This window comes from Triticum aestivum, chromosome 5A (assembly GCF_018294505.1).
Source record: "Triticum aestivum cultivar Chinese Spring chromosome 5A, IWGSC CS RefSeq v2.1, whole genome shotgun sequence".
Classification (NCBI taxonomy): Eukaryota; Viridiplantae; Streptophyta; class Magnoliopsida; order Poales; family Poaceae; genus Triticum; species Triticum aestivum.
Genome location: NC_057806.1, coordinates 700,049,621 through 700,072,679, shown reverse-complemented (window position 1 = coordinate 700,072,679; position 23,059 = coordinate 700,049,621). Strand labels below are relative to the sequence as shown.

Below are 23,059 nucleotides of genomic sequence, written 5' to 3'. Positions count from 1 at the left end.
CGCTGGCGACGCTGAGTTCTCGCCCGTTTCCATATGCCGCTCCAGCGGCGGGAGCGGGCGGGGACCTTGGCAGTTTATGTCTGGTAGAGGTATAGGATAGGCATAGTTTGCTTTCAAAGGTGCTGCATCAAATGACGGGGACGGCCCCACGTCGAAATAATTTGCTTCGGCTCTTCCTCCATCTCGGCGACGCTCTAATGGGCGGCAACAGGTAGCAGGTGGCTCGGTCTTCTTGCCGGTCTTCAGATCCGGTAAGGTTTGTGGCCGATGGTCAGCTCTCATCACTCTCTTGGGCGGAGGTTGCGGTTGTGTTTGGTGTCTTGCAATGGGGGCGCATGGATGACGGAATGCAGCGGCCGGCGTTCCTCTTCTTCGATCTCGTCGGACAAAGCTGACGGCGTCGGGATCCATCGGACACGGGGAAGAACCACGGCCGACGTGCCACAAGGTCTCGGCCTCATCGCTTGCGGCGGTCCGGTTCATCGGCTCGAAAAACATCTTTGTTCGCAAATGTGCTCCTCTAGATCTTGGTATGAAGGCAGTTCCCCTCTTTCTTTCAGCGGCGGAGGAGGACGATGGCGGGTGACGTCTTGGTCCGGCACAAGATTGTGCCGAAGTGGATATTCGTGCGAAGTCTTTGATGTGGTATTGCAAGACATATTGTAATACGTTTGTCTAGTGAAATATACGTGGTTATTTCAAAAAGGAAAAGAAGAGAAAATAAAGGAGGCATAGAAAAATACTACTCAAAATAGTGTTATGGACTAGTGTCAAAAAACCATCTTATATAATTTTAAAAAAAAACATCTTATATTATGGGACTAAGGGATTACTCCTAATGAACAATAGGGCAAAGGGGCAAAACCGTAATAAACAAACAGAAACGACCTGAGACGGTGAGCCGACGAAACCCACAAGAGAAGAAAAGAAAAGGACTGAGGACTGCCAGGAGCAGGAAATCCAACCCCGCCGCCGCCATGAGCGCCATGAAGTTCTGCCGCGAGTGGTACGCGCCTCCCCTCCCTTCTTCCTCCTCCCGCTTCCCCTTCTCCCTAACGACGGCCGGATCGGAGTTGATCGACCGATCGATTTTGGTTAAAAACTGACGGAATTGGTGGTGGCAGCAACAACATCCTGTACCCCAAGGAGGACAAGGAGCGGAAGGTCCTCCTCTTCGCCTGCCGCAACTGCGAGCACCAGGTACCCACCCTCCCCTCTCTCGCCGGGCCGCCCCCTTCCGCAATGCCATGCGGCGATTCCTTTCTTCTCGGCCCCCAAATCCTAGCTAGGGTTTTCGTCCGGCCCCAGTCCGCCACGGCCTTGATCGATCGTAGCCGTCTCGCAAACCAAATCAATCGCACGCACGTGTCACGTCTCCGTCTCTCGAATGCTGGCCTGCCGGGCGATCCCCCACCCCCAATTTCCACCGCGCAATGCTACCCGGTTAAACTGTTTTTTGTTCTTGTCAAAGTTGATAACCAGCCATGCCACGCTTGTATTTCCCCTCCACACAAGAGATTATCATTTACCGTTGCGCTATAAACAAACCTAACCTGAATAAATAAACATCCTCTGTTTCACCAGTCTGCGAAAACCTGGAAACAGAGGAAGAGTGTTTCACAAGTTCTTGCTTGCTTTGGTTGGTCCAGGAGGTCGCTGGCGACAACTGCGTCTACCGCAACATCGTGCACCATGAGGCCGGGGAGCGCACGCAGATCCTGCAGGACGTCGCTTCCGACCCCACCCTTCCCCGCACCAAGGACGTCCGCTGCGCAGCCTGCGGCCACGGCGAGGCCGTCTTCTTCCAGGTCCATGCCACCAACCTGTTTGTTTATTTGCTTCTGTCTATATATGGCTTCAAATATCATACATGGTTCATCACATGGCATTACACACTTTTTTTCCTTGCAAAACCCGCACCTTGTTACTGTTTCTGTCAGTGTACCAAATGTTGCCCATTTTGTTTGACCTTATGTGGAGGCTTGTCAGTCCGAACTGCATTATCTCCCTGGTTTGTGCCTTAAATTAAACTGATATGTTTATGCAACAGCAAGGATACCTTTTATGCAACACTGCTAACTGACTAACCAAGGAACGTAGCCACTCATCATGTACTCTTAAGAATGACTGCAACTTAATATCTCTTGCATAATGAAGTTGGCTGTCGGTTATTATTCTTACCCTGTTTTTATGGTAGATCAACCTGTGAAGCTTGAATGTTCTTAATAGTTACAAAATGTCCTTTGTAGAAAGAATTTGGCTGAAGAAAAATGTCCTTCGTAGAAAGAATTATTAACTTGTTTCCGATAATGTGCAGGCTACAGCAAGAGGGGAGGAGGGGATGACTCTGTTCTTCGTGTGCTGCAACCCCTCCTGCGGCAACCGGTGGAGGGAGTGAACGATTCACATCTCCTTCCTGCGGAAGCTACCGTCAACCCGTGCCCTTTAGGATCATGCTCTGGAATTTAGGTTCCGATAGCTAGCCGTCTTGTTAGTGCACAAGAGAGCTGAATTTGTGAAACATATAATTGTGGTTTCAGTACTTGCTCGTGACCATGTACTTGTTTTACAAACCCTTATGTCTCTAATCACATTTTATAGGTTGGTTCTTGCCTATCCACTGTTAATTCCTCTGTTTTTGATGTCCTGCACAAAGTGGGTTATGAGCATCATCGTGCAATTGATTCAATTTTGTATCCAGTGTGATGTTACTTCTCAGGAAAGAAAAGACAAACTAGTTTGTAGTATTCTGTGATTATATGTGGACTGAGTTTCTGAATGTGAAAGTACCGGATGCCTCGGTACCACCATCTAGATGTGTCAAAAGATGTGAGGTAGACAGAAGACTTGAACTATCCTGAAGGAACAGGAGATGGCATCTCTCCCTGTTCCGAGTGTGCAGGCCATGGTGGCGGCCACCGGCGGAGCCGACGTGCCGCCAAGGTATCTCCGGCCGGCAGAGCCGGTCGCTGGCGACAGCGAGGCCCAGATCCCCATCATCGACTACCAGATGCTGCTACTGGAGCTGGACCTGGACCGCTGTGGCGAGGAGTCTGCATGCCTTCACAGGGCCTGCCAGGACTGGGGCTTCTTCCAGGTCAGTTCCTTGGCTCAAAATTTCCATTGCTTCATCTCTGCACGCCTTCACAGGGCCTGCCAGGACTTGAGTTGCTCTTATAATTGCCTCATCCTGATACTAGAAAGTAAATGGTTCTTGCAGCTGTAACCACAGCGTCCCAGACGATGTGGTAGAGGGAATGAAGGCCAGCATCCAGCAGTTCTTTCAGTTACCCATGGAGACGAAGAAACAGTTTGCTCAGGAGCGAGGGCAGCTGGAAGGCTACGGTCAACTATTCGTTTTCTCCGAGGATCAGAAGCTGGATTGGGCTGACATACTTTACCTCCACACGCAGCCACATGAGAGCAGGAACACCAAGCTCTGGCCAGACCAGCCTGCCAACTTCAGGTATGATTGCCATTGTTATTCTTCGCTGCCACACTACTGTTCAGCCTAATAACAATGATGACATGATACTCTTTTTTCGTCTCCTTGATTGTTTTGCCCTACCTGGGAGGTCAAATTGGGTGGACAATAAGTATTTTTGTTTCTTAAAAAAAGTTATCTGTACTTGTCTCAGTTTCTCAGATACCTTTCTGTTGTCTCCTTTATTTTATTTTTATTTACTTGGAAACGCAACTTAGGTAGAAAAACAATTTTAAAAGCATCATTTCTAGCGCAAACTGTGGTTCCAAGTCTTACTCTACTAGATGGAACATTCTAGTGCAGTTCTTACCCATGATTCGTTGTTGCACTTTGAGTCTCATTCAGATCAACGCTGGATAGATATTCTGATGCTGTGAAGGACGTATCAGACTCGCTTTTGGCCACAATGGCGAAGAACTTGGGACTGGAAAGAGAAGTGATCACTGGCAAATGCATCCATGGAATGCAGTCTGTCAGAATGAACTACTACCCCCCATGTGCCCAAGCAGAGAAAGTCGTTGGCTTATCCCCGCATTCTGATGCTGGTCTCCTAACCCTCGTCCTCCGAGTGAATCATGTCCAGGGCCTGCAGATCAAGAGGAACGGCAGCTGGCTTCCTGTCAAGCTTGTCTCGGGCGCTTTCATCGTCAACATCGGAGATATGCTTGAGGTGAGCGCGCGTAGCCGAACACCGATTCGATGCTGCTGTCTGCTGAAGACCAGATGTTGTATGGCGCAGTATCCTTGCAAAACTAACATATCGTCAACCAAATAAACCCATTCTCATTGTTTGTTTTGCTTTGACGAGGGCAGGTCTTCACAAACGGGAGGTACAAGAGCATCGAGCACCGGGCGGTTGTCCACCCGAAGGAGGAACGGCTGTCGGTCGCAGCGTTCCACTTACCAAACATCCACGCCATTATAAGTCCGCTGAAGGAGATGGCGGCACATGAAGACGATGCCTACAGGACGTTGGACCATGAGAGCTTCATGAAGCTTTTCTACGCAACGAACCTCGAGGGGAAGAGCTTCTTGGAGCGGCTGAAGCTAAACTAGCTTGCCAGCACCTTAATGCTACCGTATATCAGGTAACAAGCCATGTTGATGCAGGCACTGTTGATTTGCGTCCGTGCACCATTCTTGTATCAGATGCTCAGACAGTATGACACATGTATCGGTTTGCAACCGATCATTCTCCGAAATTTAGTTTCCGATAGCTAGCCGTCTTGTTAGAGGCACATATTTTGTGGTTTCGGTGTGTTCTGTGCAAACCTTTATTTATGTCACCTAATCGCATTCAATAGATTGTTGTTTCTACTAGCCTATATATCCACTGTTAATTCCTCTATGCTGCTTGATGCCTTCTACAAAGTGGGTTATGTGCTGTGTGGCCATGAGGCAGCTTTATGGTTTCAGTTTCCATCCAGTGTCATGTTGATTCCCATGAGATAGAAGATAGTTGATCCCCAGAAAATAAAAGAAGAAGACAAACAAGTTGGCAGTATTTTTATGGTTGTTGTAGCTGGACTGAACTTCTGAATACTATATTACTGGACTGGATGATGCCAGAAGGCATGAGGTAGACAGAAGGGAAGACTGAGCTATCAGAGGAACTAGTAGCATCTCAGGAGCAACAACAGGACATGGAATCTCTCCCCGTCCCGAGTGTGCAGGCCATGGTGGCGGCCACCGGCGGAGCCGATGTGCCACCGAGGTATCTCCGGCCTGCGGAGGCGGTCGCTGGCATCGTCGATGGCGAGGGTGAGGCCCAGATCCCCATCATCGACTACCGGAGGCTGCTGCTGGAGCTGGATCGCCGTGGTGAGGAGTCCGCGCGCCTCCACCGGGCCTGCCAGGAATGGGGCTTCTTCCAGGTCAGTACCGTTGGCTCACAATTCTCAGTTGACTTCCTCTGGTAATTTTGCCTGTTCCTGATACCAAAAAAATGATTGGTGCTTTCAGCTGATTAACCACAGTGTCCCACACGATGTGGTGGAGGCAATGAAGGCCAACATTCAGCAATTCTTTCAGCTACCCGCAGAGACAAAGAAACGATTCGCGCAGGAGCGAGGGCAGCTGGAAGGCTACGGTCAGCTGTTCGTCGTCTCGGAGGATCAGAAGCTTGACTGGGCTGATATGCTTTACCTCTACACACAGCCACCTGAGAGCAGGAACACCAAGTTCTGGCCTGACCAGCCTGTTAACTTCAGGTATGATTGTTATGTATGTGCCTGTACTTGTCTTGTTACTGTTCAACCTAATTACAGTGAAGTGATGCTTTTTTTGCTGTCTCCATACCCTACTCGGAGGGCAAAAATTAGGTAGAAAGTTGATTAAAAAAACATCATTAAGTGCTAACTGCAAGCCTGTTGTTTCAAGCTCTTGCCTTACTAGATGGAACATTGCGCTCTTAACCTTCATAATTTTAGTGTTGCACTTTGAATGTCGTTCAGATCGACGCTGGATAGATACTCTGGTGCTGTGAAGGAGATAGCGGATTCCCTTTTGGCGATGTTGGCGGAGAACTTGGGACTGAAACAAGAGGTGATTGCTGACAGATGCGTGGGCGGAGTGCAGTCTGTCAGGATGAACTACTACCCGCCGTGCGCTCAAGCAGACAAAGTCGTCGGCTTCTCCCCGCACTCTGATGCTGATCTCCTGACCCTCGTCCTCCAAGTGAACCATGTCCAAGGCCTGCAGATCAAGAGGAATGGCAGCTGGTTCCCCGTCAGGCCCGTCGAGGGCGCTCTCATCGTCAACATTGGGGATATTTTTGAGGTAACCGTGAACTCAATGCTGCTATCTGCTGATGAACAGATATTATGATAAAGTTCCTGGTGCCATACAATAAGAATTTGTAGAATTAATCAACCGAATAAACCAGATTCTCTTTGCCTGTTTTGCTCTGCTGAGGACTGCAGATCTTCACAAATGGGAGGTACAGGAGCATCGAGCACCGTGCGGTCGTCGACCCCAAGGAGGAACGGCTGTCGGCCGCAGCGTTCCACTCCCCGAACATCCACTCCACGATAGGCCCGCTGAAGGAGCTTACGGCGGACGAAGACGAGGCATACAAGACGGTGGACCACGAGAACTTCATGAGGCTTTTCTTCGCGACGAAGCTGGAGGGGAAGAGCTTCTTGGATCGGATGAAGCTGAAGTAGCTAGCAGCTGATTGCTACGAACCCAGCATAGCAGGTAAACTGTGTTGTTGGTCCTCGCATCGTTGTCAGATATTCAGGTAGTTCATGCTGTGTAACCAACCTTAATGAGGCCCTAACAGATCATGCTCTGGAATTTAGTTCCTGATGGCCGTCTTGGTAGAGCGCAAGAGAGCTGAACTTGGCAAACATAATAATATTGTGATTTCTTCAGTAGTTGCTCGTGAACCGTGCTTGTGTTCTGCAAAACTTTGATAGATTTGTTCCTGCGTGCTTGATGTCGTGTACAAAGTGGGCTATGTGCTGCTGTGTTATTTCAGTTTCTGTCCAGTGTGAAAACAGTTGATTCCCAGAAAATAAGATAAGAATGGAAGTTGATCCCCAGAAAATAAAAGAATGAGAAAACAAGCAAGTTCACACTTTTCTATTTCCATGGTTGTGGCTGGACTAATTTTCCGAATATTACATCACTGGATGATGCGTGTTCGCTACCATCTGTATCTGCCTATCTGTGCCAAAAGACATGAGGTAGCCAGATCAGAAGACTCTAGCATCCGACGAACCAGTAGCATCTCAATTATCAAGAGCGGCAAGCGATGGGATCTCTCCCCGTCCCGAGTGTGCAGGCCTTGGTGGCGGCCACCGGCGGAGACGATGCGGCAGCAGAAGCGGTCACCTGTGACGGCGACGGCGACGGCGACGGCGAGGCTCAGATCCCCATCATCGACCACCGAAGGCTGCTGCTGGAGCTGGACCATGGCGGCGAGGAGTCTGCGCGCCTCCACAGAGCCTGCCAGGACTGGGGCTTCTTCCAGGTCAGTTCGTTCGTTGGCTCACAATTTCCATTGCACACCGGCCTCTGTTGCAATTGCAATGCCTATAATCCCCTCAACGCAACAAACCTAGCAAAGACAGTTAACTTCCTCCTCTGGTACTATATATGCCTCATCATCCTGATACTAGCTAGAATTGCTCTCCTGTTTATTTGCAGTTAGTTAACCACAGTGTCCCAGACGATGTGGTGGAGAGCATGAAGGCCAACATCCAGCAATTCTTCCAGCTACCCGCAGAGACGAAGAAGCGATTCGCTCAGGAGCAAGGGCAGCTAGAAGGCTACGGTCAACTATTCGTCGTCTCCGAGGATCAGAAGCTCGACTGGGCTGACATGCTCTTCCTCTACGCACAGCCACCTGAGAGGAGGAAGACCAAGTTCTGGCCTGACCAGCCTGCTACCTTCAGGTATGTAAGATTGCGACGATATTCTTCGTTGCCTGTACCTGGCACGCCGTTTTTGAGCCTAGTTATTACAATGGAATGATGCTTTTTGGTCGGCTCATTCAGATCGACGCTGGATAGATATTCTGGTGCGCTGAAGGATGTATCAGACTCCCTTTTGGCTACAATGGCCAAGAACTTGGGACTGAAACGAGAAACGATCGCTGACAAATGCATCCGTGGAATGCAGTCTTTCAGAATGAACTACTACCCCCAATGCGCCCAAGCAGAGAAAGTCGTTGGCTTGTCCCCGCACTCTGATGCTAATCTCCTAACCCTTGTCCTCCAAGTGAATCATGTCCAGGGCCTGCAGATCAAGAGGAACGGCAGCTGGCTCCCTGTCAAGCCTGTCCCGGGCGCTTTCATCGTCAACATCGGAGATATGTTAGAGGTGAGTGCGCGCAGTCCAACACCGATTCGATGCTGCTGTCTGCCAATGACGCCGTATGCTAGATTTTGCAGATCTGACATATCATCGACCAAATGAACCAATTTCCGTTGTTTGTCTTGCTTTGACGACGAGGACAGGTCTTCACGAACGGGAGGTACAGGAGCATCGAGCACCGGGCAGTCGTCGACCCCAAGGAAGAGCGGCTGTCGGTCGCGGCGTTCCACTTCCCAGACATGGACGCCATGATAGGTCCTCTGAAGGAGCTGACCGCGCATGAGGACGATGCCTACAAGACGTTGGACCTCGAGAGCTTCATGAAGATCTTCTTCGCGACGAAGCTCGAGGGGATGAGCTTCTTAGACCGGATGAAGCTAAACTAGCAGCTGCTGAGTGACAGTTAAACTCTGTTGTTGTCGGTTACGAATATCCGGTGCATCTGTGGTGTCTGTTATCGTTTCAGTTCCTATCCAGTGTGAAAAATAAAGGAATAATGGAGGTTGAGGTTGATCCCCAGAAGAAGAAAACAAGCAAGTTGGCATGATTGTAGCTGGATTTATTTTCTGAATATTAAATTACTGAATGATGCGTCCTCACCATCTTCTGTCTATATATGCCAAAAGACACGAGTTAGCCAGAAAAAGGCAGCGGACGCGGTCACCGGTGCCGGCGACGACGACGGGGAAGCTCAGATCCCCATCATCGACCACCGGAGGCTGCTGCTGGAGCTGGACCGCCGTGGTGAGGAGTCTGCACGCCTCCATACAGCCTGCCAGGACTGGGGCTTCTTCCAGGTTAGTTCGTTGCGCACCTGTCTCTGCTGACTGCAACCTCTGTTGCTATGCCTGTGTTTTCCTGAACCCAACATTCAGTTAACTTTCTTTAGTAGCTGCCTCATCATCCTGATACTGGAATTGTGATATGGTCCTGGGTGGAAATATATCGATCTATCTCTAAATCGCCAAGTTCAGAGTACAGATAAGTATCCAAGAGTTCGAATCAGCAAGAAGGGGATCGGGATTTAGAGTCAGGGGTGGGAGGAAGGATACATGGCCCAACGGCGCCGCAAGTGTTCTGATCCAACGATACCCTCACTCACACCCACTCCTGATATATATATATATGGTTCACTTGCTCCAGGTCGGTCCGGTGACGCACGAGTTGGGCCTCCTCTCCCGCCTGGGCCTGGGCTGGGCCGTAGCGGAGCCGGCCTTGGGGTCCGCCACCGTAGTTCTCGTGACATTTCCTCCCCCTTTAGTTTTGGCTTGTCCCCAAGCCAACGCCCGAGGAAAACGCGCCTGCAAGGGAATTGCATCTTCCCAGGAAGCCAGCGACGAGGGGAAGCCAGACCACTGCACGAGTACTTGATCGACTTGTCGCGCGCCTCGCTGCACCGTGCGTCGTTGAAGAATGGCCGTTGGCACCTGGGATTGTAGCAGATCTTCATCCAGCGTTGGCAGCTCCGGCATGATCGTTGATGAAGGGGGAACTGCCGCCCGCAGCTGAGACACATGAATGACCGGATGGATCCGAGCTTGTTCCGGCAATGCCAGTCTGTATGCCACCTCGCCCACCCGCTGGAGTACCTGAAAGGGTCCAAAGTAACGAAAGGCTAGTTTATGATTAGCTCTTGCCGCCACTGAGGACTGTGCATACGGCTGCAGCTTCAAATACACCCAATCATGGACTGCAAACGTCTTGTCCGAGCGATGCTGATCAGCCTTCTATTTCATGCTTTGCCGCGCCCTGTTGAGATGCTGCCGTAACAGAGCCACCATGACTGCCCTGTCCCGAGTCCACTGGGCTAAGTCTGTCACTGTTGAGTCAGCCACATTAGTGATACCAAAGAATCGGGGCTTGTGGCCATACAATACCTCAAACGGAGTCGACTTGAGAGTAGAGTGATATGAGGTATTGTACCAGAATTCTGCCAAGGAAATCCACTCGACCCACTTGCTGGGGCAATTGTGCACGAAGCATCTGAGGTATAACTCCATACACTGATTCACTCGTTCCGTTGTGCCATCCGTTTGCGGGTGCCGAGCTGAGGATATGTTCAGTTTGATGTGAGTGAGCTTGCAGAGTTCTTGCCATACCTTGCTGGTGAAAATTCGATCACGGTCGGAAACCATTGCCTCTGGAGGTCCGTGTAATTTGAAGACGTTATCCATATAGGCTTTAGCCACTTGCAGTGCTGAGAATGGATGTCGAAGTGGTATGAAATGGGCATAGCGGGTGAGCTTGTCCACCACTACCAGGATAGAGTTGAATCCTTTCGAGGTTGGCAGTCCTTCAACGAAATCCAAAGTGACCATCTCCCATGCTTGTTTAGGCACGGGTAACGGAGCTCGGGTATTTCACATGCTCCGGTTTTGCCTGTTTACACACTGAACACTCCGATATGTAGGCCTTCACTGTCCTCTTTAGCTGCGGCCATGCGAAGTGCTGTTTGACGCGGCTGTAAGTTGCTTGGATGCCCGAATGCCCTCCCAAGGCACCGGAATGGAGTTCCTGCAGTATTCTCTGCTGGACAGATGTGTTGTTACCTATCCACACATGCCCTTTATAACGAATAAGGCCATCTTGCACTTTAAAGGGACCAACCAGAGTTGCTCCTGCCGCTGCAGATGATAACATGTTGGTGCATTTTGAGTCCTGAGCATAACCTTGCTTCACCTCATCTAGCCACCGCGGCACACAGACTGAGATAACACATGCAAGTGCATTTGGATGACGTGATAGTGCATCCGCTGCCTGATTCAGAGCCCCTTTCCGATACTCAATTCGGTAATGCAGCCCAAGTAATTTTGTCATCGCCTTTTGTTGCCATGGAGTAGTCAGCCGCTGCTCATCCAAGCAGGCAAGGCTGCGGTGGTCTGTTCGAATGACAAACTCATTGGTCAACAGATACGGTCGCCATCGTTCAACTTCCATGAGTACTGCCAAACTTTCTTTTTCATAGGTGGAGAGAGAGCGCAGTTTTGGCCCTAGGGTCTGCTTAAGAACGCAATTGGGCGATGATCCTGCATTAGAACTGCACCAATTCCACGGTCCGAAGCATCAGTTTCGACCACAAAGGGTTTTGAAAAGTTGGGCAGTGCAAGGACCGGTGCAGTAGTCATTGCCGTTTTTAGCGCTTGGAAGGACTCTTCATGTTGTGGTGTCCATTGAAAGACCACCCCTTTCTTAAGCAACTCCATCAGGGGTCGACTGATAATGCCAAAGTGCCTCACAAACTTCCGGTAATACCCAGCTAAGCCAAGGAATTGGCGCACCTCTTTGGCTGATTGCGGACTTGGCCAATCTCGCACCTTATCGACGTTAGTTGGGTCTGTTCTCACCCCATCTTCACTGATGACATGCCCCAGGTACCGCAGTTGCTTGCAGGCAAAGACACACTTGCTTCGCTTCACTTTCATTTGGTTCTCTTTCAGAGTCTGAAACACTGATCGCATAAGCTGAATGTGTTCTTCCAAGGTGATGCTGTACATTAAGATGTCGTCAATAAAGACTAGAACCCCTTTTCTCAAGTACGGCTTCAGCATGATATTCATCCCACCTTGGAAAGTTGTTGGTCCCCCTGTCACACCGTATGGCATCACCTTGAACTCGAAATGACCGTGATGCGTTTGAAAGGCTGTTTTTGCTTCATCTGAAGGCCTCATGCGAATCTGATGATAGCCCGAGCGCAAATCCATACTTGTGAACCACTTGGCTCCTTGTAGTTCATCCAAAAGCTCATCAATCACGGGTAGGGGGTACCTATTCTTGATAGTGATAGCATTAAGATGGCGGAAATCAATGCAAAAACGCCACTCCCCATCTTTTTTCTGTACCAAGAGCACAGGGGATGCGAAGGGGCTACGGCTGACTTGAATGATCCCTTGTTTCAACATGTCGGCCACTTGCGCTTTGATCTCATCCTTCTGCGCCGGGTTGTATCGATAGGGCCTGATGTTGACTGGTGTCGCCCCGGGCAGCAAATCGATTGTATGATCGAAGGACCGTTGGGGTGGCAATCCTCGAGGCTCTTCAAACAGTTCTGCAAATTCCTCCAATAAAGCTGTCACCGCCTTTGGAATTACGGCAGCCTCAGCATCATCTTTAACTGAACACAACTGCACCACTCGCAGCACTGATTCCTGAGTTTGCAGAAGCTGCAACTCAACAGTTGAAATCGGTGGACATTCCTGAACTGAGGCTGAAACTCCGTGCGACTGAATAAATTGGCCTTGATGTTGGAAAACCATGTACTTGCTACCCCAGTTGACAGTCATGAGCCCTCGAGATTCCAGCCAATCCATTCCCAAAATCACATCATAACTACCCAATGGAAACAATTTCAAAGTTGATCGGAATTGATGACCTTGAATTTGGTACACACAATCTGGTAACTCAGCGTCACAAGTGGTCACTGCACCATCAGCCACCTTCACTCTCAGTTTCTTGACCATAGGCTGCACTCCATGCCAATCGCTGGCAATCTCTGAGTTGATGAAGCTATGCGAAGAACCCGAATCAACCAGCATCAGCAAGGTCTTGCCATTCATCTTGCCCAGCATTCTGAAAGCTTTAGGTGCCTCTGTCCCCGCAATGGCAGCCGCCGACAAGAGACAGAGATCATCATCAGAAGTTCCCTGAGAACCCGGCGACTCTGGCGTTGTTGGTGGTGTCAGCAGACCCACCAGTTCCTCCACAACATGCAAAGGAACCGTAGCGGTGCACACATGACCCGGCCCCCAGCGTTCACCGCACGTGAAACAGAGCCCGCGTGCTTTGCGATAAGCCCGCAATGTTCGGAGCTTGTCGTCCACTGAGGCGCTAGCGATGGGAATACGTGCCGAATCTGGACTGCGTCTTCCATCGGTCGGAGGTGTCCCTGGCGAGAGAGTTGTGCTTTTGAAGTACTCGGAATCGAGGGCAGCACCACTGGCAGAGGAGGTCGCGCTAAAAAGCGCCCAGTGCGAGTACTTGTAGCCGACCCGCGAGCCGCTGCCACTGCCTCATTCTCTTGTCGCGTCAGCTCCACCACCTCTTCCTGTAATTCAGCAAGAGCGACAGCAGTATCCAAATCTTGCAGACGATGAAGCATAACAGCAATTTTAATATCATGTTGCAACCCTTCCAAAAAATGAGTGGTGAAAAACAACGGATCCCATGACCCGTGGTGAGCCAGTAAACTATGCATCACCACATTGAACTGCTCTGCATATTCTAACACCGTCCCATACTGCTTAAGCCGAGAAAATTTTCGGAGGAGTTGTTGGAACTCAGACCTACCAAATTTTTCTAAGACAGATGCAACAAAAGGATCCCAACTAGTGGATTTAACATGAGCCTGAGACCACTCTAACCACAAAGCTGCTGCTCCAGTAAAATTGACCACAGCGGTATCTACCCAGACCGAAGGATCCACTGCCCCTATCCTAAAACATGCTTCACAACGAATTTTCCACCCCGTGGGATTGTCCCCGTTAAACTCCGGGCATTCAACCCTAGTAGTGCCCGATCTACCACCCGAGAACCCCGTAGTGTTGCCCTGTTCATAAGGATTTGGGATAGGAACAGAGGGAAAGGGTGTCCGAAAAGTACCATTGGTCGGGGCCGGCGCCTGGAGGATTGGTTCCCCAAGCGGCAGGACCCGATTTGGTGTTGCATAGCGGCGGCCACTCTGCCCGTGGTCGTCACCACTTGCGCCGGAGTCGTGCAACGGCGCGTCCGCCGTCGTCGAGGATGAGTGACCCGGCGCCTTTCCCGATGCGTTCGCGCCGAGCGCGATCTTGGCGAGTTGCGCGCGAATGTCCCCAAGATCTTCTTGGAGACGCCCGACGGCCGCGTCCACCCCAGGACGCCAGGCCGACAGATCGTTGACCATCGGCTCGAGAGATTGCAGCAGCGGCTCCATTTGCGACACCGCTGGCTCAATCTTGTCGAGGGAGCGCTGGATCCCGAGCAGCGCTTGCGCGATGCTGCTCCTCTCCTTGGCAGCCTCCTCCATCTGCTTCTGGAAGTCCAGATCCGCCATGATCTGCTTGAGGCTGCGAATCTTCTTCTTCTCCAGATCGGCAGTGGCGGAAGGAAAATTTTTGGGGGAAATTTGAGGCTCTGAATACCAGATGATATGGTCCTGGGTGGAAATACATCGATCTATCTCTAAATCGCCAAGTTCAGAGTACAGATAAGTATCCAAGAGTTCGAATCAGCAAGAAGGGGATCGGGATTTAGAGTCGGGGGTGGGAGGAAGGATACATCGCCCAACGGCACCGCCGGTGTTCTGATCCAATGATATCCTCACTCACACCCAGTCCTGATATATATATGGTTCACTTGCTCCAGGTCAGTCCGGTGATGCGCGAGCTGGGCCTCCTCTCCCGCCTGGGCCTGGGCTGGGCCGTAGCGGAGCCGGCCTTGGGGTCCGCCACCGTAGTTCTCGTGACAAACTGCTCTCCTGTTTGCAGTTGATTAACCACAGCGTCCCGGACGACGTGGTGGAGGGAATGAAGGCCAGCCTCCAAGAATTCTTCCAGCTACCCGCGGAGAAGAAGAGACGATTCACGCAGCAAGAAGGGCGGCTGGAAGGCTACGGTCAGCTGTTCGTCGTCTCGGAGGATCAGAAGCTCGACTGGGCCGACATGCTCTTCCTCTACGCACAGCCACCCGAGATCAGGAAGACCAAGCTCTGGCCTGACCAGCCTGCTGCCTTCAGGTATGTAAGATTGCGATGGCATTCTTCGCTGCCTGTGCCTGTCACGCTGTTCTTCAGCTTAGTTACAATGGAATGATACTTTTGGTCGCCTCTTTTATTATTTTGCCCTACTTTGGAGGAAAAATCAGGTACTCCCTCCATTTTTATTTACTCTGCATATTAGAGTTGACTGAAGTCAAACTTCATAAAATTTGACCAAGTTTATAGAAAACAATATAGACATTTATCATAATAAATCTATACGATGTGAAAGTACATTCAATAATAAATCTAATGTTGTTGATTTGTTATTGTATATCTTAATATTTTTGTTTATAAGTTTGGTCAAAGTTTGTAAAGCTTGACTTTGACCAAAGCTAATATGCGAACTAAATAAAAACTGAGGGAGTATTAGTACAAAACATTCTCCAACACATCATCAAGTGCTAGCTGCAAATTAAACTTGTGGCGGCTTCAAGCTCTTGCCCTGCTATCGACTTCTCAAGTGCTGCACTTTGAATTTTATTCAGATCAGCGCTGGATAGATATTCCTGCGCTGTGAAGGAGGTAGCGGATTCCCTCTTGGCGACGATGTCGGAGAACTTGGGACTGAAACAAGAGGTGATTGCCGACAGATGCATCGGGGGGCTGCAGTCTATCAGAATGAACTACTATCCGCCATGCCCTCAGGCAGACAAAGTCGTTGGCCTCTCCCCGCACTCGGACGCCGATCTCCTGACTCTCGTCCTCCAAGTGAACCACGTCCAAGGCCTGCAGATCAAGAGGAACGGCAGCTGGTTTCCCGTCAAGCCCGTCGAGGGTGCTTTCGTCGTCAACATTGGAGATATCTTCGAGGTCGAGCACCAACCATAGAAGGGCGATGAATGGATACTGTATATGCTGTATTTTGTAGAACTAAGCATTGCGTTGCCTGTGTTTTGCTCCCCTGATGACAGATCTTGACGAACGGGAGGTACAGGAGCATCGAGCACCGCGTGGTGGTGGACCCCGAGGAGGAGCGGCTGTCGGTGGCGGCGTTCCACTCTCCAAACACCTCTGAAGGAGCTCATGGCGCGTGCCGACGGGGAGGCCGAGGCCTATGCGACGGTGGAGCATGAGAGGTTGAGGGAGCTCTTCTTGGCGACGAAGCTGGAGGGGAAGAGTTTCTTGGAGCGGATGAAGCTCCCAAGTAGTAGCTGAACTGAATGGCGCGTGTCGTAGCAGGTAATACTACTAGCACTACCGGAAACTGGCCCTACCCCGACGGCCAAATCAATGCCGACGGCTGCCGTCGGCCTACTTTGCGCTATGCCGACAGCCACGTCTTGGCCGTCGGCGTACCTTGGCCGTCGGGCTATCACGAGCTAAGCCGACGGCACCCGTCGGCATACATATGTCGTCGGCCCAGCTGCGAACATGGCGACAGCAGCCGTCGGCATAACCAGGCCGTCAGCATACCCGTGGGCCCGGCGACCCCGCCCGTGACCAGCGGCTAACGTCGTCAAATCTATGCCGACGGCCTGGACGGCCGGCCGTCGGCATATATCGTCATGCCACGTCATAGATCCGCGGCGCACCGTCAATGAGCTAAGCCGACGGCTGCCGTCGGCATACATGCCACGTCAGCGATCCGCGGCACGCCGCCCGCCGCCTAACCTGGCCGTCTCTATGCCGACGGCATAGCCGTCGGCATAGGTAGACTTTTTTTTTCATATGTATTTTTTAAGCTTTTTTATGTATTATTATATAAACTAACATGTAGCATGTTAAATATAAACATACATATGAATATATATGTAGTTCGTATTTTTTTCATATATTATGAATATATATATATATATGGTTTGTATTTTTTCGAGCACGTTAATATAATGTGCGGTCATGTTCTTTTGAATATAGATCATTATATTTTATTAAAATCAAAAACAGCTATGCCGACAAAAGTTTTGTGGCGGTTGCAAACGCCCGACACCCGTCTCGAGAGTGTGACCCCCCTCACGTCCGCGGTGTGCCCCCCTCATGGACGGCGCCGGCACCTGGAGGGGGGGAAACGTACGCGTCGGGTCTACACGGTGGATGTAGCTGTGGGTTTGGCCCGGATGTTGCTCCCGGGTGTCCCTACGGGTGACCTGACACAACCGGGTGCAGAGGTCCACTGGTCAAAGCCCGTCCGTGGGAAGTCAAAAGGCTAGATCTCGTGGTCAACCGCTCCACGATTAGGCGGGACGGGGGCCCTGGGGGGGGGTAGCAATGCCACCGGATCATCGTACCGGACCCTCATACATGTGCGAGGTGGTGTTGTGGCATGTTCAAAGAGGCGGCACACATCTCAGGGGCGTGGCCCCCCTCACGGACGGCGCCGCCGCCGTCACCTGGAGGGGGAAAACGGACGCATCGGGTCTACACGGAGGGGATGTAGCTGTCGGTTTGGCCCGGATGTTGCTCCCAGGTGTCCCTCTGAGCTGACCTAACACAACCAGGTGGAGAGGTCCACTGTTCAAAGCCTGTCCGTGGAAAGTCAAAGGGCAAGATCTCGTGGTCAACCGCTCTAGGGTTAGGCAGGACAGGGGCCCTGGGGGGTAGCAATGCCACCGGAGCATCGCACCGGGCCCTCATACATGCGGGGTGGTGTGGTGGCATGTCCGAAGAGGCGGCACGCGTCTCCGGGGTTTGGCCCCCCTCACGGACGGCGCCACCGCCGGCACCTGGAGGGGGGAAACGGACGCGTCGGGTCTACACGGAGGGGATCTTGCTGTGGGTCTGGCCCGGATGTTGCTCCTAAGTGTTCCTATGGGCTGACCTAACACAACCGGGTGGAGAGGTCCACTTGTCAAATCCCGTCCGTGCAAAGTCAAAGGGCTAGATCCCGTGGTCAAACGCTATAGGGTTAGGCGGGTCGGGGGCCCTGGGGGGTAGCAATGCCACCGGAGCGTCGCACCGGGCCCTCATACATGCGGGGTGGTGTGGTGGCATGTCCGAAGAGGCGGCACGCGTCTCCGGGGCGTGGCCCCCCCCCTAACGGACGGCGATGACACGGCAGTAGCCATTCTGCGGTAACGATGCGGCGTGAATATTATTAAATACTCGGAGCGCGATAAAATCATGAGTTTTTTTGCACGACGTGTGCACATGTGCTATAGGAACGATAATATTTTTTTCATAATTTTTGGTGATGGAGAAGTATCCGAAAAATCCCCTCTACGCGGATTGCCCTTCACGCGTCTACGGCTGTGGCCGGCGGCCTCCGGGGGCTAGCATGCCGCCAAATCTTGCGTAGGCAGCCTCTCATGTGTTTGGAAGTGTTGTGGTGGTTGCAAACGCCCGGCACGCGTGTCCGGGTGTGCCCCCCCTCACGGACGGCGCCGCCGCCGTCACCTGGAGGGGGAAAACGGACGCATCGGGTCTACACGGAGGGGATGTAGCTGTCGGTTTGGCCCGGATGTTGCTCCCAGGTGTCCCTCTGAGCTGAGCCAACACAACCGGGTGGAGAGGTCCACAGTTCAAAGCCTGTCCGTGGAAAGTCAAAGGGCAAGATCTCGTGGTCAATCGCTCTAGGGTTAGGCAGGACAGGGGCCCTGGGGGTAGCAATGCCACCGGAGCATCGCACCGAGCCCTCATACATGCGGGGTGGTGTGGTGGCATGTCCGAAGAGGCGGCACGCATCTCCGGGGTTTGGCCCCCCTCACGGACGGTGCCACCGCCGGCACCTGGAGGGGGGAAACGGACGCGTCGGGTCTACACGGAGGGGATCTTGCTGTGGGTCTGGCCCGGATGTTGCTCCAAAGTGTTCCTATGGGCTGACCTAACACAACCGGGTGGAGAGGTCCACTGGTCAAATCCCGTCCGTGCAAAGTCAAAGGGCTAGATCCCGTGGTCAAACGCTACAGGGTTAGGCGGGTCGGGGGCCCTGGGGGTAGCAATGCCACCAGAGCGTCGCACCGGGCCCTCATACATGCGGGGTGGTGTGGTGGCATGTCCGAAGAGGCGGCACGCGTCTCCGGGGCGTGGCCCCCCCTAACGGACGGCGATGACACGGTAGTAGCCATTCTGCGATAACGATGCGGCGTGAATATTATTAAATACTCGGAGCGCGATAAAATCATGAGTTTTTTTTGCACGACGTGTGCACATGTGCTATAGGAACGATAATATTTTTTTCATAAATTTTGGTGATGGACAAGTATCCGAAAAATCCCCTCTACGCGGATTGCCCTTCGCGCGTCTACGGCTGTGGCCGGCGGCCTCCGGGGGCTAGCATGCCGCCAAATCTTGCGTAGGCAGCCTCTCATGTGTTTGGAAGTGTTGTGGTGGTTGCAAACGCCCGGCACGCGTGTCCGGGTGTGCCCCCCCCCTCACGGACGGCGCCGCCGCCGTCACCTGGAGGGGGAAAACGGTCGCATCGGGTCTACACGGAGGGGATGTAGCTGTCGGTTTGGCCCGGATGTTGCTCCCAGGTGTCCCTCTGAGCTGACCTAACACAACCGGGTGGAGAGGTCCACTGTTCAAAGCCTGTCCGTGGAAAGTCAAAGGGCAAGATCTCGTGGTCAACCGCTCTAGGGTTAGGCAGGACAAGGGCCCTGGGGGGTAGCAATGCCACCGGAGCATCGCACCAGGCCCTCATACATGCGGGGTGGTGTGGTGGCATGTCCGAAGAGGCGGCACGCGTCTCCGGGGTTTGGCCCCCCTCACGGACGGCGCCACCGTCGGCACCTGGAGGGGGGAAACGGACGCGTCGGGTCTACACGGAGGGGATCTTGCTGTGGGTCTGGCCTGGATGTTGCTCCAAAGTGTTCCTATGGGCTGACCTAACACAACCGGGTGGAGAGGTCCACTGGTCAAATCCCGTCCGTGCAAAGTCAAAGGGCTAGATCCCGTGGTTAAACGCTACAGGGTTAGGCGGGTCGGGGGCCCTGGGGGGGGGGGGTAGCAATGCCACCGGAGCGTCGCACCGGGCCCTCATACATGCGGGGTGGTGTGGTGGCATGTCCGAAGAGGCGGCACGCGTCTCCAGGGCGTGGCCCCCCCTAACGGACGGCGATGACACGGTAGTAGCCATTCTGCGGTAACGATGCGGCGTGAATATTATTAAATACTCGGAGCGCGATAAAATCATGAGTTTTTTTGCACGACGTGTGCACATGTGCTATAAGAACGATAATATTTTTTTCATAAATTTTGGTGATGGAGAAGTATCCGAAAAATCCCCTCTACGCGGATTGCCCTTCGCGCGTCTACTGCTGTGGCCGGCGGCCTCCGGGGGCTAGCATGCCGCCAAATCTTGCGTAGGCAGCCTCCCATGTGTTTGGAAGTGTTGTGGTGGTTGCAAACGCCCGGCACGCGTGTCCGGGTGTGCCCCCCCTCACGGACGGCGCTGCCGCCGTCACCTGGAGGGCGAAAACGGACGCATCGGGTCTACACGGAGGGGATGCAGCTGTCGGTTTGGCCCGGATGTTGCTCCCAGGTGTCCCTCTGAGATGACCTAACACAACCGGATGGAGAGGTCCACTGGTCAAATCCAGTCCGTGCAAAGTCAAAGGGCTAGATCCCGTGGTCAAACGCTACAGGGTTAGGCGGGTCGGGGCCCCTGGGGGGGGTAGCAATGCCACTGGAGCGTCGCACCGGGCCCTCATACATGCGGGGTGGTGTGGTGGCATGTCCGAAGAGGCGGCACGCGTCTCCGGGGCGTGGCCCCCCTTAACGGACGACGATGACACGGTAGTAGACGGATCAGGCACTCGCATAGTTACCGGATCAGGCACTCGGTAACGGTACCCCTGAGTCAGTTGCTCTCCTATGTATCACCTTTCACGAGACCATAGAAAAAAAAATATACGTGATATTTTAGAAAATTGTTGTACAATAGAAAAAAAGATCATGTCATTAAAAATAATGTTTCAAATCATTAAAGAAAATGTATGGTACATTTTAAATAATGTTCTGCATGTAAAAAATATGTATAAGAAAACATTAAAATATTTATAAAAAATAAGAAAACATTATAAAATTTATACAAAATAAGAAAAGTAAAAATAAAAATATGCCGACGGCAAAGCCGTCGGCATAGCTGCGGCCATAGGGAAGCTTGTACGCGGATCGGTGACGTGGTTAATAAAAAAGAAAAAAAAGTATGCCTACGGCTAAGCCGTCGGCATAGGTGCCACGTGGCGCCCTGAGCTATGCCGACGGCTTAGCCGTCGGCATAGTTGACCTTATCCACTCGCATTACCCCCCATCCACTCACTGTCTCCCCACACCCCGAGCTAGCTGCCGCCGCCGCACCCCCCGACCCCGACCTGCGCCGCCGCCGCACCCCCCACCCCGACCTGCCGCCGCCGCCGCACCCCCACCCCGACCTGCCGCCGCCGCCGCACCCCCCACCTCCCCCTGCCGCCGCCGCCCTCCCCGCCTCCACCACGCCCGCTGCCCTCCCCGCCTCCACAGCCGCGTCGCCGCCCCCGCCTCCACACCGGCCGGCGCCGCCGTCTCCACCCGCCGTCGCCCCGGCCTCCCCCGACCCCGCCACTGCGCCGGCCTCCCCCGACCCCGGCGCCCGGGCCTCTCCCGACCCCGCCGGCCGCGGCTCCGTCCGGCACCGTCACTCCCGTCCCCGACCGCCCCTGCCTCACCATCCCCTCCACCGCCTCGCCCCCTGCCACGCCCCTCTCGGTGAGCTACGTTTTTTTTCATTTTTTTCCATTTTTTTCTACTGTTGGATGGATGAATGAATGCATGGATGGATGTTGGATGTTAGATTGTTAGGTTAGATGTTAGATGTTAGGTTGTTAGGTTGATATATAGTTGAATGTTGGATGTTAGGATGTTAGATTGTTAGTTTGCATTATTTTTATCATGATGATCTTGTCATTTGAGATGTGCTCTAAAATTGGTATAAGATGAGTGATTATTTTTATCATGATGATCTTGTCAAAAAAATTGAACCGGACAAAATTTGACACTTGACAAAATAAGATTTTTTCCATAGTTTTAAGTGTCAGTGCTTAATGTTAAGTAGCTATGTGAGATGTGCTGCAAAATTATGATATGATCAGTGGTTATTTAATCATGATGATGTTGCAAAAAAATTGAAGGACAAAATTTGACACTTGACGGAACATGATTTTTTTTCATAGTTAAAAGTATCAATGCTTAATGTGAGGTGATGACCTAAATTTTTTTCACTCGGTGTAATTAACAGGATTTGTGGTGTTCCATCTTCGTGGAGTGATTGTCGACGTTGGAGGTGTTGGTCCACGATCGTCCGTCTCCTTTGATCGACTACATCGGAGGGTGAGCAACAATTCCATGACCTCGTCCACTTTTTTTCCATGTCACTAGATTAAATTTTCACGTCAAGTCGCGTAACCTAGGTCTCCCGTCCGAAAGGGTTGCATCGATAAATATGCATTCAATTGCATATTTATCACCGCAGCTCTTTCGGATTGTCCAGCCTTTCCACGGATAGCCCGAGGATGTGTAGATTGGGTACGTTGTTCATGCTCTACCCCGTTCCGGGACAGGATTTCGGCGGCGCCTCCCTGTTGTTCTCCGGATGCACATTCTCTCGGCATTTTGCGGAGACGTGTATTTGGAGAACAGCGGGGAGGTGCTGCCGAAATTTTGTCTCGGAATGGGGTAGAGCATGGACAACGTACTCAATCTACACATTCTCGGGTGGGATTAGGACCCATCTTTACCTATTAGAGATGTAGGTGGATTAAATGTCGTTTCTCGTCAACCTTGTAAAAAATAAAATATTGATGTGAGTAATTTAAATGAATCCTTAATTTTGTTGTGTGGCTTTCAATAAAGCAGAGATGGCAGATAATCAGTGGATGTATAGTGGGTTTTTCCGCCGGAATCAAGTAACAACAGAGTGGGTCGAGAAAACTGATGTGTTTTTGAAAGAGATATTCCGTAGTCCAATAAGGATGGTGCCAGAATGCCCGTGTGCCAGATGTAAGAGGCGTATTCGCAGAGATAAGAGTGAGATGACTAAGCACCTTCGCACGCATGGATTTATGCCCAACTTTAATATGCCGATAAACTTTGCCCAGCGGGACCGTGGT

At 51.9% G+C, this 23,059-nt stretch overlaps 3 protein-coding genes and 1 pseudogene across 3 annotated transcripts; all 4 read left to right on the top strand.

The window, feature by feature from the left end:
- The first annotated feature begins 865 nt into the window (after positions 1-865).
- Positions 866-2,616, top strand: LOC123106105 (DNA-directed RNA polymerases II, IV and V subunit 9A). Its single transcript, XM_044528312.1, has 4 exons — positions 866-1,006; positions 1,125-1,200; positions 1,650-1,808; positions 2,318-2,616. The coding sequence occupies exons 1-4, from the start codon at positions 978-980 to the stop codon at positions 2,396-2,398; spliced, it is 345 nt and encodes a 114-aa protein (XP_044384247.1). The 5' UTR covers positions 866-977; the 3' UTR covers positions 2,399-2,616.
- Positions 2,617-2,751: 135 nt separating this feature from the next.
- Positions 2,752-4,830, top strand: LOC123106106 (2-oxoglutarate-dependent dioxygenase 11). Its single transcript, XM_044528313.1, has 4 exons — positions 2,752-3,101; positions 3,205-3,466; positions 3,830-4,154; positions 4,298-4,830. Exons 1-4 carry the CDS (start codon positions 2,873-2,875, stop codon positions 4,538-4,540), a joined length of 1,059 nt encoding a protein of 352 aa, XP_044384248.1. The 5' UTR covers positions 2,752-2,872; the 3' UTR covers positions 4,541-4,830.
- Positions 4,680-6,858, top strand: LOC123106104 (2-oxoglutarate-dependent dioxygenase 11). Its single transcript, XM_044528311.1, has 4 exons — positions 4,680-5,358; positions 5,447-5,694; positions 5,938-6,262; positions 6,406-6,858. Exons 1-4 carry the CDS (start codon positions 5,128-5,130, stop codon positions 6,646-6,648), a joined length of 1,047 nt encoding a protein of 348 aa, XP_044384246.1. The 5' UTR covers positions 4,680-5,127; the 3' UTR covers positions 6,649-6,858.
- Positions 6,859-7,112: 254 nt separating this feature from the next.
- On the top strand, positions 7,113-16,510 carry LOC123106107 (2-oxoglutarate-dependent dioxygenase 11-like; annotated as a pseudogene).
- The last annotated feature ends 6,549 nt before the right edge of the window (positions 16,511-23,059 follow it).